This window comes from Anas platyrhynchos, chromosome 4 (genome assembly GCF_047663525.1).
Source record: "Anas platyrhynchos isolate ZD024472 breed Pekin duck chromosome 4, IASCAAS_PekinDuck_T2T, whole genome shotgun sequence".
Classification (NCBI taxonomy): Eukaryota; Metazoa; Chordata; class Aves; order Anseriformes; family Anatidae; genus Anas; species Anas platyrhynchos.
The window spans coordinates 71121195-71140870 of record NC_092590.1 but is presented as its reverse complement, the minus strand read 5'-3'; the positions used below and the strand labels follow the sequence as shown (position 1 = coordinate 71140870).

At 37.0% G+C, this 19676-nt stretch overlaps 1 protein-coding gene across 7 annotated transcripts in view; it reads right to left on the bottom strand.

Moving 5' to 3' along the window:
* The window catches only part of POLN (DNA polymerase nu), a 104351-nt gene that overhangs the window by 29505 nt on the left and 55170 nt on the right, over positions 1–19676 (bottom strand). For all 7 annotated transcript variants that reach the window (XM_072037827.1, XM_072037828.1, XM_072037825.1 and 4 more), the window contains one exon: positions 2243–2325. In XM_072037827.1, coding sequence (XP_071893928.1) covers positions 2243–2325 — 83 coding nt within the window. The remainder of the gene's footprint in view (positions 1–2242; positions 2326–19676) is intronic.

Below are 19676 nucleotides of genomic sequence, written 5' to 3'. Positions count from 1 at the left end.
AATTTTGAGGAGCAGATGTAGAACTTGAAAACAATTTTAAATAAATATAAATGTGAATGAAGATCTAAAAAAAGGGATGGAGATGCAGCTGGTTTAGTTTAGCTAGAAGTTTTGGATATGGTGTACAAATCATGGAAAAACATAATGGCTGAAGCAATCAGACCAAGTGGCTTGATTTGAAAATGGTAGTTAGGAGTGTGAGTCCCACATATTTCAGAGTCTTGGGCTCCTCAATTTCTGTAAAAAACAGAGTCCAAGTTGTGAGATGAAAGGGTTGGAAAAAGACATCCAGAATTAAAAGGTCTTTCAGCAGAGACAGAAAGGAATAATATCTTTTGGATAGGACATAGATGCATAATATATATTACATATATGTATCTAAGAGCACCTATAAGATAAGATAGAAAATCAATCAAACAAACAAACAAAACATAGGACAGTTTTCCAGAGTGTGAAAACAATCTAGGAGCTACAGTTTAAAGACATTTATAAACCAAATAGTTCCAGTAAAAATAAAACATATATCAACATTAGTCATAAGAGGTTTAAAAGACAGATATATTTGTCAGCTGCACAGCAACACAAAGCAGCACTGTGTCTGCAAATAACAAGCTGAGAGGCGATGTCTCAAGGCACTAAAAGCATGGAATAGTTATTGTCACAGTAATACCGTCAAGAAGAATTATCTAGCGTTTTCGAAAGAGAAAGGATTTCAGCCACCTAAATGCCATCACTGTCAGTTTGATGTGCATTTCAGAACAATCCTGTACCATTTTGTTCTCTGTCATGCCAGGATCTCCACTGAGCTCCAGAAACACTAGTCTGGACAAGGTACTAAAATAAGAAATTCACATCTAGGATGACTCTTAGGCCTTGAGGCCTGTGCATTTGTTTGACATCTAAGTAATTTTTTTTTTACTTCTTTGGCCAGAAAATGACAAATCTATCTGTCAATGCACATATTGTTAATAGCTAGAAGACTGCTGTGGCTACCTTAGAGAACTGCAACATCCATATGAAAGCCTGCTCTAAGGAAGCTGCTTTGGCAGGGGGGTCAGACCCGATGGTCTCTCGAGGTCCGTTCCAACCCCTACAATTCTGTGATTCTGTGATATGTTGCAATATCCACATTATTCTTCTAAAGAACTACTGCTATACAGAACAAAGCATTACATAAAATAGTCAGAAAATTAAGGCACAGTATCAATAAGAAAGTCTGAAAAGTTCCAGGGAGATGCAGTTTCTGGGAAGCAAAAACAAAGAGGACTGTACAACCATGTAAGATCACATTTCACGATGCAGGAGCACAGACCATGCTAAGCAGCTCCCAGGAGCGGACTAAAGCTTCCTTGAGACTTCCCCTTAAATTATGTGTGCCAGGGGAATTGGTAGCAACATCCTGTGAGTTTTAGTGTTCTCCATTCTGTAATATCTTTCAAAACTGAAAATAGCACTATTTGCTTTTTTTTGGTTTTCATTTAAACACTTTGACATTCCTCTGTGTTCTGTATAATTCAGGACTTGAACATAGTGCCATTGAATAGAACTAATTCTTTCTTTTACAGAAGTTTAAATTGTATTTTCTGCAAGAGTGATTGAGGCATAAGCAGATGAATATAACTGCTCAAAATTAAGCAAAAAGTTTGTAATAATGTTATCCATCTCTCTATCTGGTATATTTATTAAAGTACTGACTCCTAGACATAGAGAGACTCTATCATACTGTTTTCTATCCTCCAAGATTATGGAAAAGACCTTGAAAATATAAACCAAGAGTAACTTAAAGCTAAGAAAACATTAAAAAATATTACTATTTACTACATGAAAGTAATCATAATACAGGCAAGCTCCTCCAGAGGTCCCTTCTAACCTCAACATTTTGTGATTCTGTAAACATGCTTTGACGCAACATCTGAATTTCTCTAATTTCACTGCAGTTACTCTCATCTCCATGCACATACTGACAGAATGCAGTTTCCTAAAAGTTATACTAATTTTAGATAAAGACAAATGCTTCAATTGCATCAGCAACAAATAAACACAAAATCAGAGTAATATTTGTGTATGTCAATGTAGCTATATTACCTGGATAATTTTGATACAGAGTAGATTATTTAATAATACTTGATATAAATAACAATATAATACAAAATTTTATTCCTTTCCCTGAATTCAGCACACTTGCAAAAATTACATATAAGGTAGGAATATACTGTAGCTGTTTATTTTGTAAGATGCTTACCTGCTCCATAAACTACTGAGTAAACTACACGCTTTGCTTGCTCTCTATCAGCTTGTTTCACTTCTTCACTTGGAATCCCCTTCCTAAATGAACAAACAAAAATAATATATTTTCAGTTAAAACTAATTTAAATTTTTATCCCCACAGGAAATGTATTTAACCTGAGATGTATAAGGAATAGAAGCACTTCGGGGCTTTTGTCACAATGAATATACAACTTCTTTAAAAATTTTGGGTGATAGTCTATAGTAAATGAAGCTCCTTAATCTTCATCTTGTCCTTTCCTTTGCTTTTAAATCAAATCCTTGGCTAGGAAAAGTCCTACTATTTTACTATTAGTTCTTTAGGGTGAAAAGTCTCCAGTACTGACCCATGAGAAAAGTTAAATCTCCCCAGCAACAGCATTTCTTCAAGACATAAAGTGTATTGAGACTCTGAACAAAAGTCTGACCTAAAGCTAATTTAAACAAAGGTTGTACATCAAGAATAACAACTGATATACATGTAAGCATGTACCAAATCTCTTACATGTCTTACAGAGCTCCACAATAGAGATACTTCAAAAAACAGCAGCACTGGCTGTTTCTTAACTGGAGAGTGTAGCTAGTTTACTGGCAGCAAAGCATTGCCCTTCCCACTCCCCATTCACTCACCAAGTGATGTAAGCAGTCCTATGAAAGGGTTCATGGATTTAGTAATTTGCAAATTAAAAGCTAGACCTCTGCAATGACCAAGTTTATGCCACCTATGCATTTTCTTATCTAAGTGTAGATTCAGAAAGAATAGCAAACTACTGACAACATTGACAAGTATTGATAATTGGTTTAAATAGGAGTGCATTGAGGGAAATCTAATCTGATCACACTCTGAAAAGAAATACCTACACAAACTGTCTTTGGAACTTAGAGATTTACTGCTGGCAGAGATACCTGATTCACCAGGCACAGCTTGCAAATAAGTTTCCTCATGAGTATGTTCATGATGATGTGATTGCGTTTTAAAATTCTGTTTGGTATGCTTTATCACGAAAACTTTCTGTTATGAAAGATGCTTTATCATGGAAGTTTGTCTGACAAGCTTTGAAAAAATGTCGTATTTCTGTGTATCTTCTTAGAGTCTTTCACCATTATTTCACCATGATATTCAAACACCTAGAAAATCAACAGAGCCACAAATTTGCACTTGGTTGGCACATACACTGATTTTAGCCTAGCTTATGAAAAGTGCTGGTATAATTAGGCTCTGAAAGATGAACAGGTAGGCCTTGGGTGCAATCAGTGTTGTGTCCTTACAGAAATACAGATTTTTTTGAAGATGAAAATTAAAATTGAGCACAATTTAAAACCTTCCTTGGGCAAATAGTCTTCAGTTTTGTAAAAGTTCACATTGTGACTTTGAGCAGTATAATTGCTTCAAAGAAAAAAAAGACTTTTCTCTGTTCATTTTTAGGCTGAGACACAAAGAGCTAGATAATCTGATAGACAATGTTTTCAGTGTCGAGATTATTCCCACTTAAGTCAATCATTTTGGTAGTTGGAGGCTCTTATAATTTGCCTTCTCTGCTGTGCCAGGTGAAAAGGTCATGGCTCTTATGAATAAAACAGGCTGAGATTCCCAAATGTACCTGATTAAGATGACAGAGTGGCAATTAGAACTAATATGTGCAGAATTAGGAAACCAGACATCATCAAAGATTTCCTGAAGCAACTTCTGGCAGAAAGTCTCCAGGAATTTCCTGAAGGACCTGGCAGAAAGCTACACATATTCTTGGGAAAACATCTATCCAGAACCAGGAGGGAAAACAGAGTCTGGAGGGAAAACAGGAGTTCCCTAGAGATCAGAGAGTAGATTCACCTGATGACCATTCTGGAATAAAGAACAAAGACTGAAAAATATATAAATTAGGGAAAATAAAAAATCTAATTCTGTTTTCTTATTAATGCATAATTAAAACCAAGTGCCTAGAGAAAACAAGAGATAGGATTACAATAGATTTTACATGCAGATTTGCTTAAGTTTGAGGTTAGAGACAACCAAGAGCCAAGGGGTGAGCAGGAGATATGTTAGCTGCCAACCTCTCTGAAAAAGAAGGGCTAGGACTGCAAGAATACAGTGGGCAAAAAGGCCTGGAGATCTGTACAGTCATCAGGTCGTGGTACTGAAGAAGCAACTCAAGACAAGATCTTTGCTCTTGCTGGGTGGGACTGGTGGTTTTAGAGGAGCTTTAACAGTGCAAGACACCAGAACTTGGTACCATGCACTGTGTGTGGATTTTTAGGACTTTAAGGTTGATTTTGCATCATCCAAACTCCAACCTGAAGGAGCTGATAGAGAAAAACAGAAATACTTTGTTGTAATCATGATAGGCAGAACCAGGAGAAGAATCCTGTTTTGATTGTAAACAATCACAATAAAACCTTGTCATTAAGGTGCAAATGGACCCACATCATGTGATTACAGCAAGCATGACAGCCACATTGCATTTCCTCATCTTCAGTTATTTAATAAATATATGAGAAGCAGGTAATATTTCTAGAGCACTGTGACAAATTTTTCATTTACTAAAATGCTAAATACAAAGTGGTCAGTCTAAACATCCTCGTATGTCAGAGGGGGAAATGTGAGCACTCAGCGGAGAGGCATTCAATCTAGCACCCTCAATATGTGCAAATGTATGTATCCCACTCAAGAATCCTGAATAATAAAAGATGATAAAAGAAATTGCCATATAAATCACAAGTGCTCGAGCAAATACAAGTCATTAATCAAAACTATTCCTTTTTTTCTAATAATGATTTTTTTCCTGTTTATATTAACAATGATTGGTTTCTACCTGTGATGTTTGATTCCTTCTGTAATAGAGTGGTACTCCTGCAGTTTGAGCAGAAGACTATTCCTTTGAATAACAAAATAGCATTAGGGGGTCAATTTCTCATCCATGCAGTAGCCACACTAGAAATCCTCACTGGGCTTTCTTCTTGAGCCTATTTCCTCTACAAATACATTTATTTTCACAAGAACCTCTTCTGTGAAGAAAGGCTGAGAGAGCTGGAGATGTTCAGCCTGGAGAAGAGAAGGCTCCAGGGAGACCTCACTGTGGCCTTTCAATACTTAAAGGGATCTTATAAAAAGGATGGAGCAGGACTCTTTACTCAGGCAGATAATGATAGACAAGGGGGAGCAGTCTTAAACTAAAAGAGTATAGATTTAGATTAGGCGTCAGGAAGAAATTCTTCACTGTGAGGGGGGTAAGGCACTGGCTAAGGCTGCCCAGAGAAGCTGTGGATGCCCCATCCCTGGAGGTGCCCAAGACCAGGCTGAATGGGGCTTTGGGCAGCCTGGGCTGGTGGGAGGTGTCCCTGCCCATGGCAGGGGGTTAGAACTAGATGATCTTTAAGGTCCCTTCCAATCCAAGCCATTCTATGATTCTATAACATATTAATTTATGTCCTACTTATAATAAGCTATTATGTCCCTCTTTTAATAAGCTATTTGGTCAAGCTCTTCATTAATATGATAATCTTCAAATTCTTCCTGACTTGCCACCTCCAAACGTGCAGTATTTCACCTCTTGTGTGCCTGCATTCTTACATTCCTGTCCTTGGTGCATACTTATTTCGGTCTACTTCCACAATTCCAGTTTGCTTGTCCTTGCCTTCCTTTGTTTAGTACTGCTTTGCAAGTACTTTGCTTTATAGTACATTACTTGATACACATCTGTTAGGTGAAATAAAGAATGGGCTTCTGTGCTGGAAGACACTTATCAAGTGCAGGTTAACAGATCTCATTATTCTTGGAAGGAGTTATCAGAGCTGAACAACCAGGAAAGGTCTGTGAAGACAGCAAAATAGCAGCATAGAAAGTTATAGAAAATCTGACAAATGTGGTCAGAGTAGAGATATACAAGCTCTCTAAAGAGATGGTTCTACTATGAAGTAGGTTATATGCCAAAAAGGGAATAGCTGCCTGGAAAAGGAAAAAAATAATAAAAATGATAAATATAAATGATAAATGATAAAATGATAAAAATAATAAAAAGAGCATTCCAAAGACTTTCTGCTGAATTGTCTTAAAACTTATGAGCACCAAGTTTCTTTATACCCAAGAAAAATATGGCAATCTTATTTGTGATTAAAAAAAAAGAAAAAAGAAAAGCTTAGCTACAAACCAGAATCAGAATAATATATTTATTACAAAGTAGAGAACAAGATGGAATTATTTTTAAACTGCACAGAATATTATAAAGAAACAAAAAATGCAGATTTTAGTATACAGAAATTAGCACAGCACAAAGTAGTTGAACACATGCAGAAAAAAAACAAAAAAAAATCCAGGAATGCCACAGGACATAAAAATTGGGCGATAGCAAAATAAAACTTTGAGAACAGGTAGAAATGGAAGGAAACCAGCCTTAAAAGAATGCGATAAGACATTTCAGAATTTCTGGGAAATGTTGCATTGTGACGGAAGTCGTCTGTTTATGTACAGGACAAGGCAGAACAAACTTCTCCAACACAATATCTGGCAGACATGCATTGCCTTGTTCTGCATTACATTGCACCAAGCTAGGCTCAGTCATAACAGCCACAAAACTTTGGCTGCTCTCCTGCATCTGTCAATTAATCCAAGTCCTAGCTGGGAGTTGATGCAGGAAAGGAGCTGGAGTGCCCTTAAATTCATTTTATACATGGTCATTAATGTCCAATAAATGACTGAATATACAAGTGAATACACAGTCATTCATCTGGCTGCTCCTTTACACTTGCTGTTGTTGTTTTAATTTCTTCAGTGGAGTATATAAATCTGCCATTTTTAATCACTGTTGCTATGAAATAGTGGTGAGGGTTATATATTTTGTAAGGTTGTGCCTGGAACTTTGCTGGCATAGGAGACTGGTACAGGCAAATTACATAATTAGTGGCAACTGTTCCCTTTTATCATGGTAACACCACTGGATATATCATCTGGAGGAAAATTTGGAAAGCTTAGTTTTTAAGTGACATTGGCAAGCAGAATATATACCACAATATATTTGGGCATCCTAACTATATGAAAGAGATTAGTTCCACTATAACCTAGCCTGCTCACCATTAATGCAGTGTGCGAGAGTAGAAGATCTTTCTGAAAGTTACCATTCCATGACCAGTGGAAAATACTGACAAGGCTCAGGCATGAGTTGTCTCAGACATTTTTAAATAATGCATGGAAGAGATCTTGGAGTGACTTTTATGTGGCTAATTTCTGTTACAATACAGAGAATAGGTGGGGAACCAGTCTCCTCAAAGCCACTGTCGTTTCATAATAGACTATTACTTTTGCCTTGCATGATAAGCAAGAGCTAGGAATAAAGTATGTGCACTCAGCCTAAGTATTTTATCATACACAGTTTTAATGTACAGTTTGATATACAATGTTTACTGAAAACCACATACATAACCTATGAAAGCCATATATATATAAATGTAGCTTCTCTAACTATAAGGCATTTACACAACTGTGTTCTAAACAAAAAGTAGCTAGTTTGTCTTCCTCATAAGAAGAGCATAGAGACGTCAGGATGAAAAATGAAACCTGCCTAGACTGCCCAGAAGAGTGGCAATAAAGGCAAGATACTTTTCTAAAATAGCAAAGAAACATCTACAAGGAAATGCAGACTAACTTCTTGTCAGGGGAAACAGCAGGTGAAATAGGTAACAGAAAAAAAAAAAAAAAAAAAAAAAAAAAAAAAAAAAAAAGACCTTTCTGATATAGCCCAAGTATATATTTATTAAGCAGTTTTTTTCTTTTATTCTCGTATTTCTGTCATTTCCAAACACTTTTTATATCTGAATTGGATGTTGTGCTCAATGCCTGGATTTGCATTTTCATCTTGATGTGATCTGCATTAGTGAGATATAAGGTTTTGGAATAACACACAGAAGCTTCTCACCCAAAGATATGCTCCAATCAACGAATCAATAACAACATCAAATTCCTCACATATCCTCCTTTTCATCTAGAGGATAATATACAGACTCCTCACTTAACCTATACTCATTCCCACCCTGGCACAGGGATAGAAGAGATGTCTTGCAGTGGCTGTTGCTCATATTGGTGAACCTCTTGTATGCATTTTCCATGTAAATATGGGAACATACTTAAAGATGGGAGGGAGTCACAATCTCCCAATCAAGGAGCTTAAATTTGTATTAAAAAAAAAAAAAAGTATTAAAAAATAAAATTTGTATTCTTTTTCATTTAGAGGTTTTTATAAAAGCGTTCACTTCAGCTAGTTGTGTTGATCTTCTGTGAATAAAAGACTACAGGACACTTCTCTGAAAGAAAGACTACAGGACAGTCAGCTTGATACCATCCTTCCTATACCACAGCCAGTTTTTTTCTGCCACATTTTTGTCATTGTATCTCTTTTCCCCTTTGCATGCTGCTCCACCAAACTGATTTTTAATTTATGTCCTTTTAGCACCAGGAGAAGCTTTACAACCCCTATAAAACTCTTTTTCAAGACTCCATAAGCACTTTATGATTTTAAAAGCCCTTCCAGTGGTTAATTATAAAATAATTTATTTTGTCTGAGTAGCCTCTGTAGTCCATTGCACAAAGATTTATTTCATTAGTCCTAAACCTTCTGCAAAAGACCATGATGTTTAGCTTTCAAGCACTTTACAGGAGATAAAGACATATCTTTTTAGTTTGCTCTGTGGGCCAGAAGTCTTCTGTTGCTACATTTTAAAGTACCAGGGAACCAGATAAAGAGATTGCAACAAGGTCATGTCATAAATTATACCTATCGTCAGTAACAATTTGTTGAAGGATTCATTTGGGAGTAAAGTGATCCATTATCTTTACTAGGATATTTACCTGCATGTTAATCTCCCAGGCACAGAGGAGGTATGTTAGGCAGCAGTTATTTTCAGTGCCCTTGACAAAAAAAAAAAAAAGGTCAGAGATTTCTCTTTAAAAGGGTACAGTTCTGGACTTCATTCAGAGAGATCAGAAAGTGCCTGATACTAAATGGAGGCTCTTGAGAAAGGACACCCTACCCTGGAACCTTCATCTTTTCTCTCCTTCACTCCTGCAGGAACACAAAAGTGCTTTTCTCTCACAACTGTAGCTCTTTCTTACACCACCAGTTTCCCAGACAGGTGATGTTTATTTCTGAGATGTGATTGTTGAAAGAATTAATCTGCTAGAGGACATTCTCATCTCAGAGTCTTCAGCTTTAAAAGCAGAGAATGAAAGTAAGTCATTAACTGGGTGAATGTCAGTGGTGATGGTCACCATCACTGAAAGAACAATGAAATGGAAACAGCTTACAAGGGCCATACAAGATAGGATGACAAAACTCATCAGATACTACTTGTTTTAAACTACATGTCAGGGATCAACCTCAAATTAATGCTCTTAGAGTTCTTTCTTCACTTCTCAAGCTTTTCTGTAAGAAGCTTTAAATAGTTAAGGAATGGAAACCATGTTGGGAGACGTACAGGTAACAGTAGCAAAGTATCAAATAATTATCAGTACTGGCCCAGGCAGAAGTCTCATGTCTTTATAAAGAAACAGAGTTTCTGAACAGCCTTAGCGAAATACCAGAAGAGTGAAACAGCAGGAAACAAAGTTCTTAGTACACAACCAGAAGATGATGTAACTGCAATTAGTTGCCCCATCAAACCACCAGCAAACAATGTACAAGTTGCTCAGGAAGAACAAGGAGGGGTATGTCACACTACATCAAAATGAGTATGCACAGTTAAGAAAAATGTAAGTAGCAGACATTTAAAGATCTTAATAGCCAAAGAAAAGAGGAAGAATTCAATGATGATATATATGAGGATTTTCTGCAGAGAGGGATGAGATAATGAATAATCCTTTTCTTTCAGTCTTCACTGAAAATACCTCTGGTAGCTTAAATTCTATTATGCGTATAATCACATTGAATTAAAGACAAAACTAAAACTTCACTATGAGTTGTTTTTTAAAATAATTGGTAGGTTTGAAACCAAAGCTTCAAAAGTGTAGAGGTCTTAACTTCTGCAAAGAGGTGTCTGGACACATCCTATTACACCTAGATCAAGCACGAAAGATTCCTCAATTCTCAAAGGTGATATGACATATGATACAATACTGTTTTGCACAAGCTTTACTTGCTTTCTTTGGCACATAATAGCTAGATTCACAGTACTATTGTGCAAAATGCACCCATTACTTCATCAGTTTCCATATTCTAAAAATTCCATCAATGAATATCTAATTACTTTTGTTGGATTCAATCCTAAAAATGATTTGTTTATAAACTGTGTCAAAATGTGCTCTAGCACCTCAAAACATTTTGAAAATAGTGTGGATCTGTAAGACCTGCCTTTGCATTCTTGATTTCATCAAGATTTAGCTTGAAAGTCAAGTTAAAGTTAATTGAGTTAAATGAAATAAACCGAAACATCTCATTAAGATCTGGAGCGTGCTCACAAAACGTAGTATTTTATCAAAACCACTGTAGATGAAAATGACTCTTTGAAGATAACTCTTCATATACAAGAAATCCTCTTCATGAAGTTACCAAAGCCAAGCATTGTCAAACACCGCGAAACAACTGAGGACTGCCCTACCTCCCCAGAGCTTGATCTTTCACACTAGTTTCTGTTAGTTGTGGTGATGAAAAACCTAAAGCTTTGTTTTTCAGTTATTTTAGACCGCTAAAAAACCATCTGATGTGCTATAATAATAAGCTTCCAATCTGATATAAAATTAAGCTGTCTGGTTAAGCTTGCAGTTAACAACCTGGTTTGTTTAAAGTGATTGTTTAACTCTTCTAAAAAAACAAAACCCATTATGCTTCCTGAAGACTTTATTCCCTCTCCCTTATTATTTGCTAGTCTAAACAAATGTCACAGCTGTACTTCTCCAAGGGACTGTAAACCAAAAGGTGAAATTTTCGTAAGTTAAGACTCAGACAGTCTGCAAGGGTACAAGGCAAGTCCAATGTTAAATTTGATTAATATCAACTCTTGCAAGTAAGCTTTCAAAACAGAAATTGCTGTGCTACAAATGTAAAACTGTTACAATAGTCCACACTGATGCCCATGAGGTTTTCGACATAGAGCTTACAATGTTTTAAAACTCTGATTTGAGAAGGCATACTGAACCTCCTCCTTTTTACCAGATTTCAGGGGTGGCAGAAGGAACAGGACACGGGAGGAGGGGGATAAAGTGGCAGCAAATTAAACTGCTGCATGAATGCTTTGAAAAAACACATTATAATAATTGAATACCACAAGTCAAAATCTTTATCTATCTCCTGTATCTCAACATAAAAGTTCATATATATTTATGTACATGTGTATATATATATGTCTACATGTATTTATACCCCAGTTTGTGGAGGCTGTGCTGCCTAACATAGGTATTCCAAAGGCAAACCAAATATTATTACAGCTATCACGAAGATTGTATTTGCAAATGACACAGTTTTCAAGTGTTCCCTGTCAAAATCTTTTGAGTATGATTTCTTTTATTATGCAAAAATCTAACAGTTACAAGCATTCATCAATAAACAGACATTTCCACAAATGATGTCTGTTGTGAGAGGAATGAAAATCTCAAACTAGAATTAATGCTTTTTGCCTAATGCAAACAAGCCTGATTTTAAATAATGACACTTCTTCAGAACAATGATTTAATCTGGTAGTCTTACAGAAATTTAGGTAAAAATGATGAATTTTATCATTAATGATATTCCAGAGATATAAACTGAGGATTCAATTACAGCTGATTTCACAATGGTTTCAAGTAGGTATAAGAGACTGCCTAATCCCAAAGCAAGTGTAATAATAGCACAGAAAAGAGAAACTCAAATGCAATACGCAGAGAACTCGGAGCTTGTCTTTCAAGATACTCCACAACAAATTGTCCTCCAATATACCACACAGGAACAAAATTAGATAGCACGTTGACACCATTTCATCCCCTCTAGACTTTAGTAATTGCAAAGCTATCCCTACACAGCTTGAGAAATTCACCCTTTCACAGTGTCTAAATAATAATAATAATTAAAAAGACTACTGCTTTTCTGCAAAGTTATTTTATTTGAAAATTAGAATTATTAAAGCATACACTTTTTGCATAAAGTAGGAGGTGAACAATTAGAAACAGAGGAAAATGTAGTATTTGTCCATGGAATGACAAGGAAACAGTATGGTTTGGCTTTGGAAAGACAAATGCAATTTCAGTATGTGACAAGTGGGTTATTTCCAAACATGACAGGGCAATATTAGTTCTGCTGTACAATGTACTGGTGAGATTTTATCTGGGTAGTTAACTTAATTTGGTCACCATGTTCGAAAAACATTAATTTGAAACAGGTATGGAGGTAGGCTATCTGAATATTGAATAGCAAAAAAATCAACCATATGAAAGGAGACACTGACTATCTCAACATAAAAAAATTACACCTGTCCATAAATATCCTGCAGCAGTGGGGCTATGTGGAAAACAACATCACCCATCCATAGCTCAAAAATCTCTTACCATCCGAACACGGTGCTGCATCCAGCAGCCTGGTGGAAATAATCTCTGGCCCTTGCTAATTCAGGAATTGTGCCCAGGAGCTGTTTGGTCCAGAGCCACAACCACGACAGCAACCAATTCAGCAATGCAAGTATTGAGTGCCAGCAACCAGGAACATACCCTGGCACTAAATTTACCAGAATAAAGGTAGCCTCTCAACTCATGATTTCTTGAATTCTTCATTCGGCTAGCCCAGTTTCATGACCAAAACTAACTCGCTTTTCTTGACCATGACACAAATATACCTGGGGCTTTGTTGGGGCACAGAGATTTCAGAGCTCACCTAAAAAGCTAGCCATGCTAACTGAAGCAGCTTAGGGAGTCAGTCAGTACCACAGAGTCTCATTTTCCTTGCCAAGAGGAAATACAGATTAACTTGCATGGAATTCCATGTAGTCATAACTAGCTGCTCCTAACATTAGTTCATTAAGTTATTTTGATGACAAATACCCTAAGAAAAAGTGTCTAGTTTCCTTAAAGAATGAGGGCTGAGAACACAATTGATTGCCTTCCTGAAGTAGCTATGCAAAGCAAACTCTGGGCTAATAAAGCTAATGGACAATGTTGGCAAGAATAATTTATCTAGATAAACTGTAGGAATAAATAAGGTAGAAAGTAAAAGGAGATTTCAAGCCAGAAGAGCAATGGGGAATTCAACAGCTTTAGCCTAGAATTATCTAGGCTAAAATGAGTTCTAAGTTGAGGCCCCACCAATATATGGAAGAGAGTTTATGACATTATCACCTGCAAGAGGTTTTTATGGTTAATAAGTTCCTTCTAGTTTCATACTCCTGTGTAAGAGCAGGCATATTTTTACCAAGTGTAAAGCATTATCTAGCAGCATAAGAAACTGCCTTACTTCTTCCTAGAGCTTCTCTTCTGAATGCTTCTCTATTTCTTAATAACTACTGGCACTTTGTCAGCATCTTTTCCTACCATTACATTTATTTGCACAGAAATTCAATCTGCCACTGTAGTATATCATAGATGTTAAAAATTTCTGAAGTACAGCCTGAAGAAATCTGCAATACTACAGCTGCAGGAGCTGCAGGTTACAGCCTCACTCACACTAATTTTAGAAAGTAAGTTATTATTAAACACCAGATTAATAATGAGTAGTGTCTCAACAATTACACTTGCTGCTACAGCATACCTGCCCCTGAACGTGATTTGACTCGGAAGAGCCTGCCTTCCCATATAAACTGAATTTGTGCCTGAACAGCATGTATAAAGCAAATTCCTCATTCCTCTCCCTTTATCAGTAATACTGTGAATAAGAAAAGAATGATACAATATACAAAGTAAGAGCTATTTTGGATATTAATCAGAAGAGAAGTGATACATAAACAATGAGATGATGGGTAAGTACTAATAATTATTCAGTTTTAAATACTGCAACAATCATTTCTTCAGAGTCTTAAAGAAAAATAAAAGCAGAAGCCTTGAAACTTATTAGAAATGATAACGTTATTACAGAGCTGGATAATCCAATGCTAATGAAAGAAATTAACCCTTTGTGAGTCATCAGGCAGGTAGCACTGAGTTCCAAACCTCGGGATTTAGGATGAATCAATACTGGCTGTGTTACACAGCCAGACTGCAGAGCTGAAAGACCACAACACAGTCATGCATTTCTGAATGGAGACTCCAGCAGAGAGATTCAGCTACACATATTTAAGGTGAGTGCCATCTAATACACATGAAAACTTTTCTCCACTCTCTTCAAAATCAAGATTCTAGGAGTTACCCCAAGGACTCCATGGCAAAGCTATGATCATAATTTGTCTGATTTGTCTTAATCCTGCAAAAACAGTTTCATGATTTTATATGTGCTCAATGGCACGGAGAGTGAGTACACTTCAAATCAAAACAAAACAAAAAAAGATTTTATTATTTTCCAATGTATGAATTGAAAAGAGTTAATCCAAATTCATTTTAGACTTGACATTAAGCTCATAAAAAGTGGGAAAAGGAATCTGAGAAATTTCATGTCTTAATTTCTGGTTAGATGAATACGAAATAGTCTGGATTACCCAAAAATTACTTAAACAAGATGGAGTCCTAAGAGTCCTGAGCTAGTATATCTCATTATTTAGACAACAAACACAAATTGAGAGAGCCATAGCTGGGGGAAAATGGAGCCGCATAACCTCATGGTTGCATCTTGTAACCGTATGCCTGCTTATGGGGTTGGGAGGAAAGGTAAAGCTCTTCCCATCTCCTCAGCAGAAGTCCACCTGGACAAACATGATTATCTCATTACTTTTTAATAAACTAACAAAAACCCAGGTGACATGTCTTGATTAACAAAGGCTTTTTCAAGGGTTTGCTGATATTTTTTTCATAAAATTAAAATAGAAACACAAATAAGAAGCATTAGGACAATGCTCTTGACATATGGTTTAATTTTAAAGTAGTCCTGTGTGGAGCAAGGAGTTGGACTCAATGATCCTTTTGGGTCACTTCCAACTAGGGAAATTATCTGATTTTAATCATATCTTGTTTGAAAAGCATCTAGCTACAGATGTGGCTTTTGCCTCTCATAAATCCATTTATCTCATTCAAGTTTTACTGGCCTATCTTGCTGTTTAGTATTAGTCTTGAATTGAAGTGGTAGAGTTAGGACTAATCTTTAAAGTTTTTTTTCATCTGAAGCTTGATATTTGCAGTTTTAAGTAACAATAACTTAAGGGAGTAGGCAGCTCAACTTAATTCAATGTTTGCTACACCATACATTTATATAAAGTAACAAAAAAAAAGTCAGTGTTTTGCTAAGGATGAATGTTGATTCATCCTTACAATCTATTTGATAAAAAAAAAAAAAAAAGTGTGCTTGAAACAAGATTGTATAAAACAGGAATGAGCAAGTGTATATATATTTAGTCTGCCTACCACCAAACATTTGTGCATACTCGACCTTATCTTCTTCAAACAGACCCAGTACACTATCTTTTTGTATAATTCAACCCCTGATGACTTATTTTGATTTATTTCAGGAATATCCAAAATCCCTCTGCTTATTTCCTGTGTTCTTCACAACTCTGCAGGGTATCAACAGATAGAACTATTGTCAGTAAGTATCCTGAATTTCCAAGCAGCTGGAAAAACAAAATTCACCCGTTTCGCTATAGTTCTTGACGAACCCAATGCACAACAGTCTGGCTGACATTGACATTAATAGAAATAATCAGTTCCTTGAGTCCCCTGCTTGGCAGGCTGTAATTAAATAAATTTTCCCCACTTCCTGAAGGAAGACAGTCTCTAAAGAACAAAACAAAACTTTCTGCACTGTGGTCTTTTTATTCAGATCTGGTTGAACTTAAAACACAAAAGCCCACAACTTTTGTCCTTCCAATATGGTAATACCAACTAGTTCTGTGCTTTGCTTTTTTCTAGGCTTTTTCTTGAGTCAAATCCAAAATTAGCATGTCCTTCTCTTACCAAAATGGTTTGCTATATATTACCAGCATCCTACACACACATCAGCTGAGGACTTTTATATCCAGCACATTTTGTTAACAGCCTGCAGTTCCCGAGATTATTGGAAATTAAGTGTTCAAGTTCCTCTGACTCTGGCACAGATTATATAATGTCAATGAAAGGCTTTTCCATATCTTCAAGTGTCAGCCAACCTCACCTACACTATAAAAATGGAAAGGAATCTTTCTCAGAATGATTAGAAGTGAATAATTTTATAAATCCCTTGGTATTCTATAATAGATACACATATTCTTATTTCAGATATTAGCTACCAGTGCTACAAAGAAATAATGAGACAATGTCCTCTTATTCTGCAGCCATTCTTGAGCTCTCTGCAAGCCACATAAGTAGAATGATAATTATGTCTAGTACTAGAAGATAACGTCAATACCTAGAAGAAGGGCATCTATTCATGCTGTTCTCCACCACCACAAGTAAAGCAAGAACATGAGGAAGCAGACGGATAAATGAGAGAGAAGTGAATATTTTGTGGTGTCCAATTAACAAAACTCATGCCAAACTGAAGCAGGAGCAGCTAGACCACTATCAAGCTCCCCAGCCTTCTTTCAAGCATTGCCTTGAGCACAAGCATTGTACGCAACTGTCACAAATCCTCCTTTTTTTTTTTTTCCCCTTTGGTACAAAGTACATATCACCCTGAAAGAGTATCCACCAATTACCTTGTTACATTAATTCACCATCAGTAGTTAACGTGTACAGGGTAAATTATAGTTTAGAGGTAGAAATTAATAGTTTAAAGAGAATGTCTGTTTTAACACTGGAATGGTGGCAGTTATCAGATTATTCGGATAATTATCTTTTAATACACAGTACATCTGTGTATTGAACAGTATTAGAGATATTCCTCTACTACATGGTACTACAGAAACATAGTTATAGTACTACATGGTAGTTATAGTACTATATGGGACTATAGAAATATAGATATATATTAGCTGCAGAATATAAGGAAAATTCATTCCACATAAGTAAGTTTTTATATGTTCTACAATTCCAATACAATTGGAAAGTATATGAAAATAGTTATGGAATACAACACAAAATACTAATTCACACTAATACACAAAATACTAATTCACAACTGTCCAACAATCTATAACGGGATGATTTCTGAGGCAGAGATTAACATGGATTTCATTATGCTGGAGCTACATCAGCTGAAGTGACAACCTATGACACATCAGAGAAGATGCCTAGATCATTTATCTCTGTGTGAAAAAGTTTGTGCACAGGGACATCTTTCTACTTCCAAAGAAATGAAAACATGCATTTTACAGTAGTAACAAATTCGTGCTCACAATTAGATCATACTGTAGACAATTTACTAAGGAGCCTTCTGAATTGCTCCCCTTTTCAGGTAGTAAGTATAACTTATAGGAAGGTCTATGTACCTTGAAAAGACATCTAATAATGGTTCTAGTTTCAATTTGCATTGATTTCACCTCAGAAAGATACTATGGTCAACAGAATGTTCCTCGTTTCACACACTTACATTCTTCCTAGAGCCTACAAATTAGCTGGATATTCCCATAACTAAATTTCCGAATGTGAAAGTGCTAGAGTTTAACTTCAATACATTCGTAACTAATTTACTTATAAGGTCTTTTTCTCTGAAGCTCTTTGTTTAAGAGGATATATAGTCTAGATGTTTTCACATTTTAGTTCACAGTTACCGTATAGAAAGGGCAAAATATTTTCATAAATCTTGTAGGACATTTACAAGAAATAGATTTAAGTAGAAACTAAAAAGATGAGAGGTTGCAAACATATCTGTAATATCTGGTTGGTGCCTTAGGAATCACTCGCTAGACAAAAACATGGCCCTGTAATGATTTTCTACAGACTAGAACATAAAGCAAATCTCTGAAGCTCTACCACTTAGTCTTAGGGACTTGCCTTGGGATGACACTCACCTCAGAGCGGTAACGCTACATTCATTTTTTGAATGAATGGTACACAGTCTGAGTGGAAGTCCATCTCTCACAAATCTGTACTGGCAATTGCATAAGGAACTGTGATACCTAGACCAAATCTGAGAAATGGATGTGGATGTCTACATCCAAATCTATGAATAAACCCATTTGACACCACTAAGTGGCCCCTGAAACCTGGATATTCCTGAATTCTCAGCACACCTCAGGGAACACTTCTTTCTGAAATTCTGCATTGTGCACATGTTCATCATAGACCCACTCTGAGCACACCTGACACCTACTCTGATGCCTGTAGGAGCCAATCTAGGAGATGTAATCCAATTACAGAATTATTTACACACAGTTTCTGTCTATAATATGTTTTTATTTTTAATTATTATTATTTCATAGTATAGAATCACAGAATCACAGAATTTCTAGGTTGGAAGAGACCTCAAGATCATCGAGTCCAACCTCTAACCTAATACTAACAGTCCCCACTAAACCATATCCCTAAGTTCTACATCTAAACGTCTTTTGAAGACTTCCAGGGATGGTGACTCCACCACCTCCCTGGGCAGCCTGTTCCAGTGCCTCACAACCCTTTCAGTAAAGAAATTCTTCCTAACATCTAACCTAGAACTCCCCTGGCGCAACTTTAGCCCATTCCCCCTCGTCCTGTCACCAGGCACGTGGGAGAACAGGCCAACCCCCACCTCGCTACAGCCTCCTTTAAGGTATCTGTAGAGAGCGATAAGGTCGCCCCTGAGCCTCCTCTTCTCTAGGCTGAACGAGCCCAGCTCCTTCAGCTGCTCCTCGTAGGACTTGTTCTCCAGGCCCCTCACCAGCTTCGTCGCCCTTCTTTGGACCCGCTCAAGCACCTCGATGTCCTTCTTGTAGCGAGGGGCCCAAAACTGAACACAGTACTCGAGGTGCGGCCTCACCAGAGCCGAGTACAGGGGGACGATCACCTCCCTAGCCCTGCTGGTCACAGTGTTTCTGATACAAGCCAGGATGCCGTTGGCCTTCTTGGCCACCTGAGCACACTGCTGGCTCATATTCAGCCGACTGTCCACCATCACTCCCAGGTCCTTCTCTGCCAGGCAGCTTTCCAACCACTCATCTCCCAGCCTGTAGCTCTGCTTGGGGTTGTTGCGCCCCAGGTGCAGGACCCGGCACTTGGCCCTGTTAAACTTCATGCAGTTGACCTCAGCCCATCGGTGCAGCCTATCCAGATCCTCCTGCAGAGCCTTCCTACCCTCAAGGAAGGGGTAGGTGGAGGGGAATACCACCTTGAAATATTTTTCAGGGTACCAAGGGCCAGCAACTCAGTTCTCTCTTCACTTGGTAGGATTCACAGACAACTCTTCCTCCCAGTGACATGTTAAAGCATGGTCTAATTTCCAGGCCTCACAAATCCAACTTAGATATTGAATCATAAGGCCATAAAAACGTGGTTC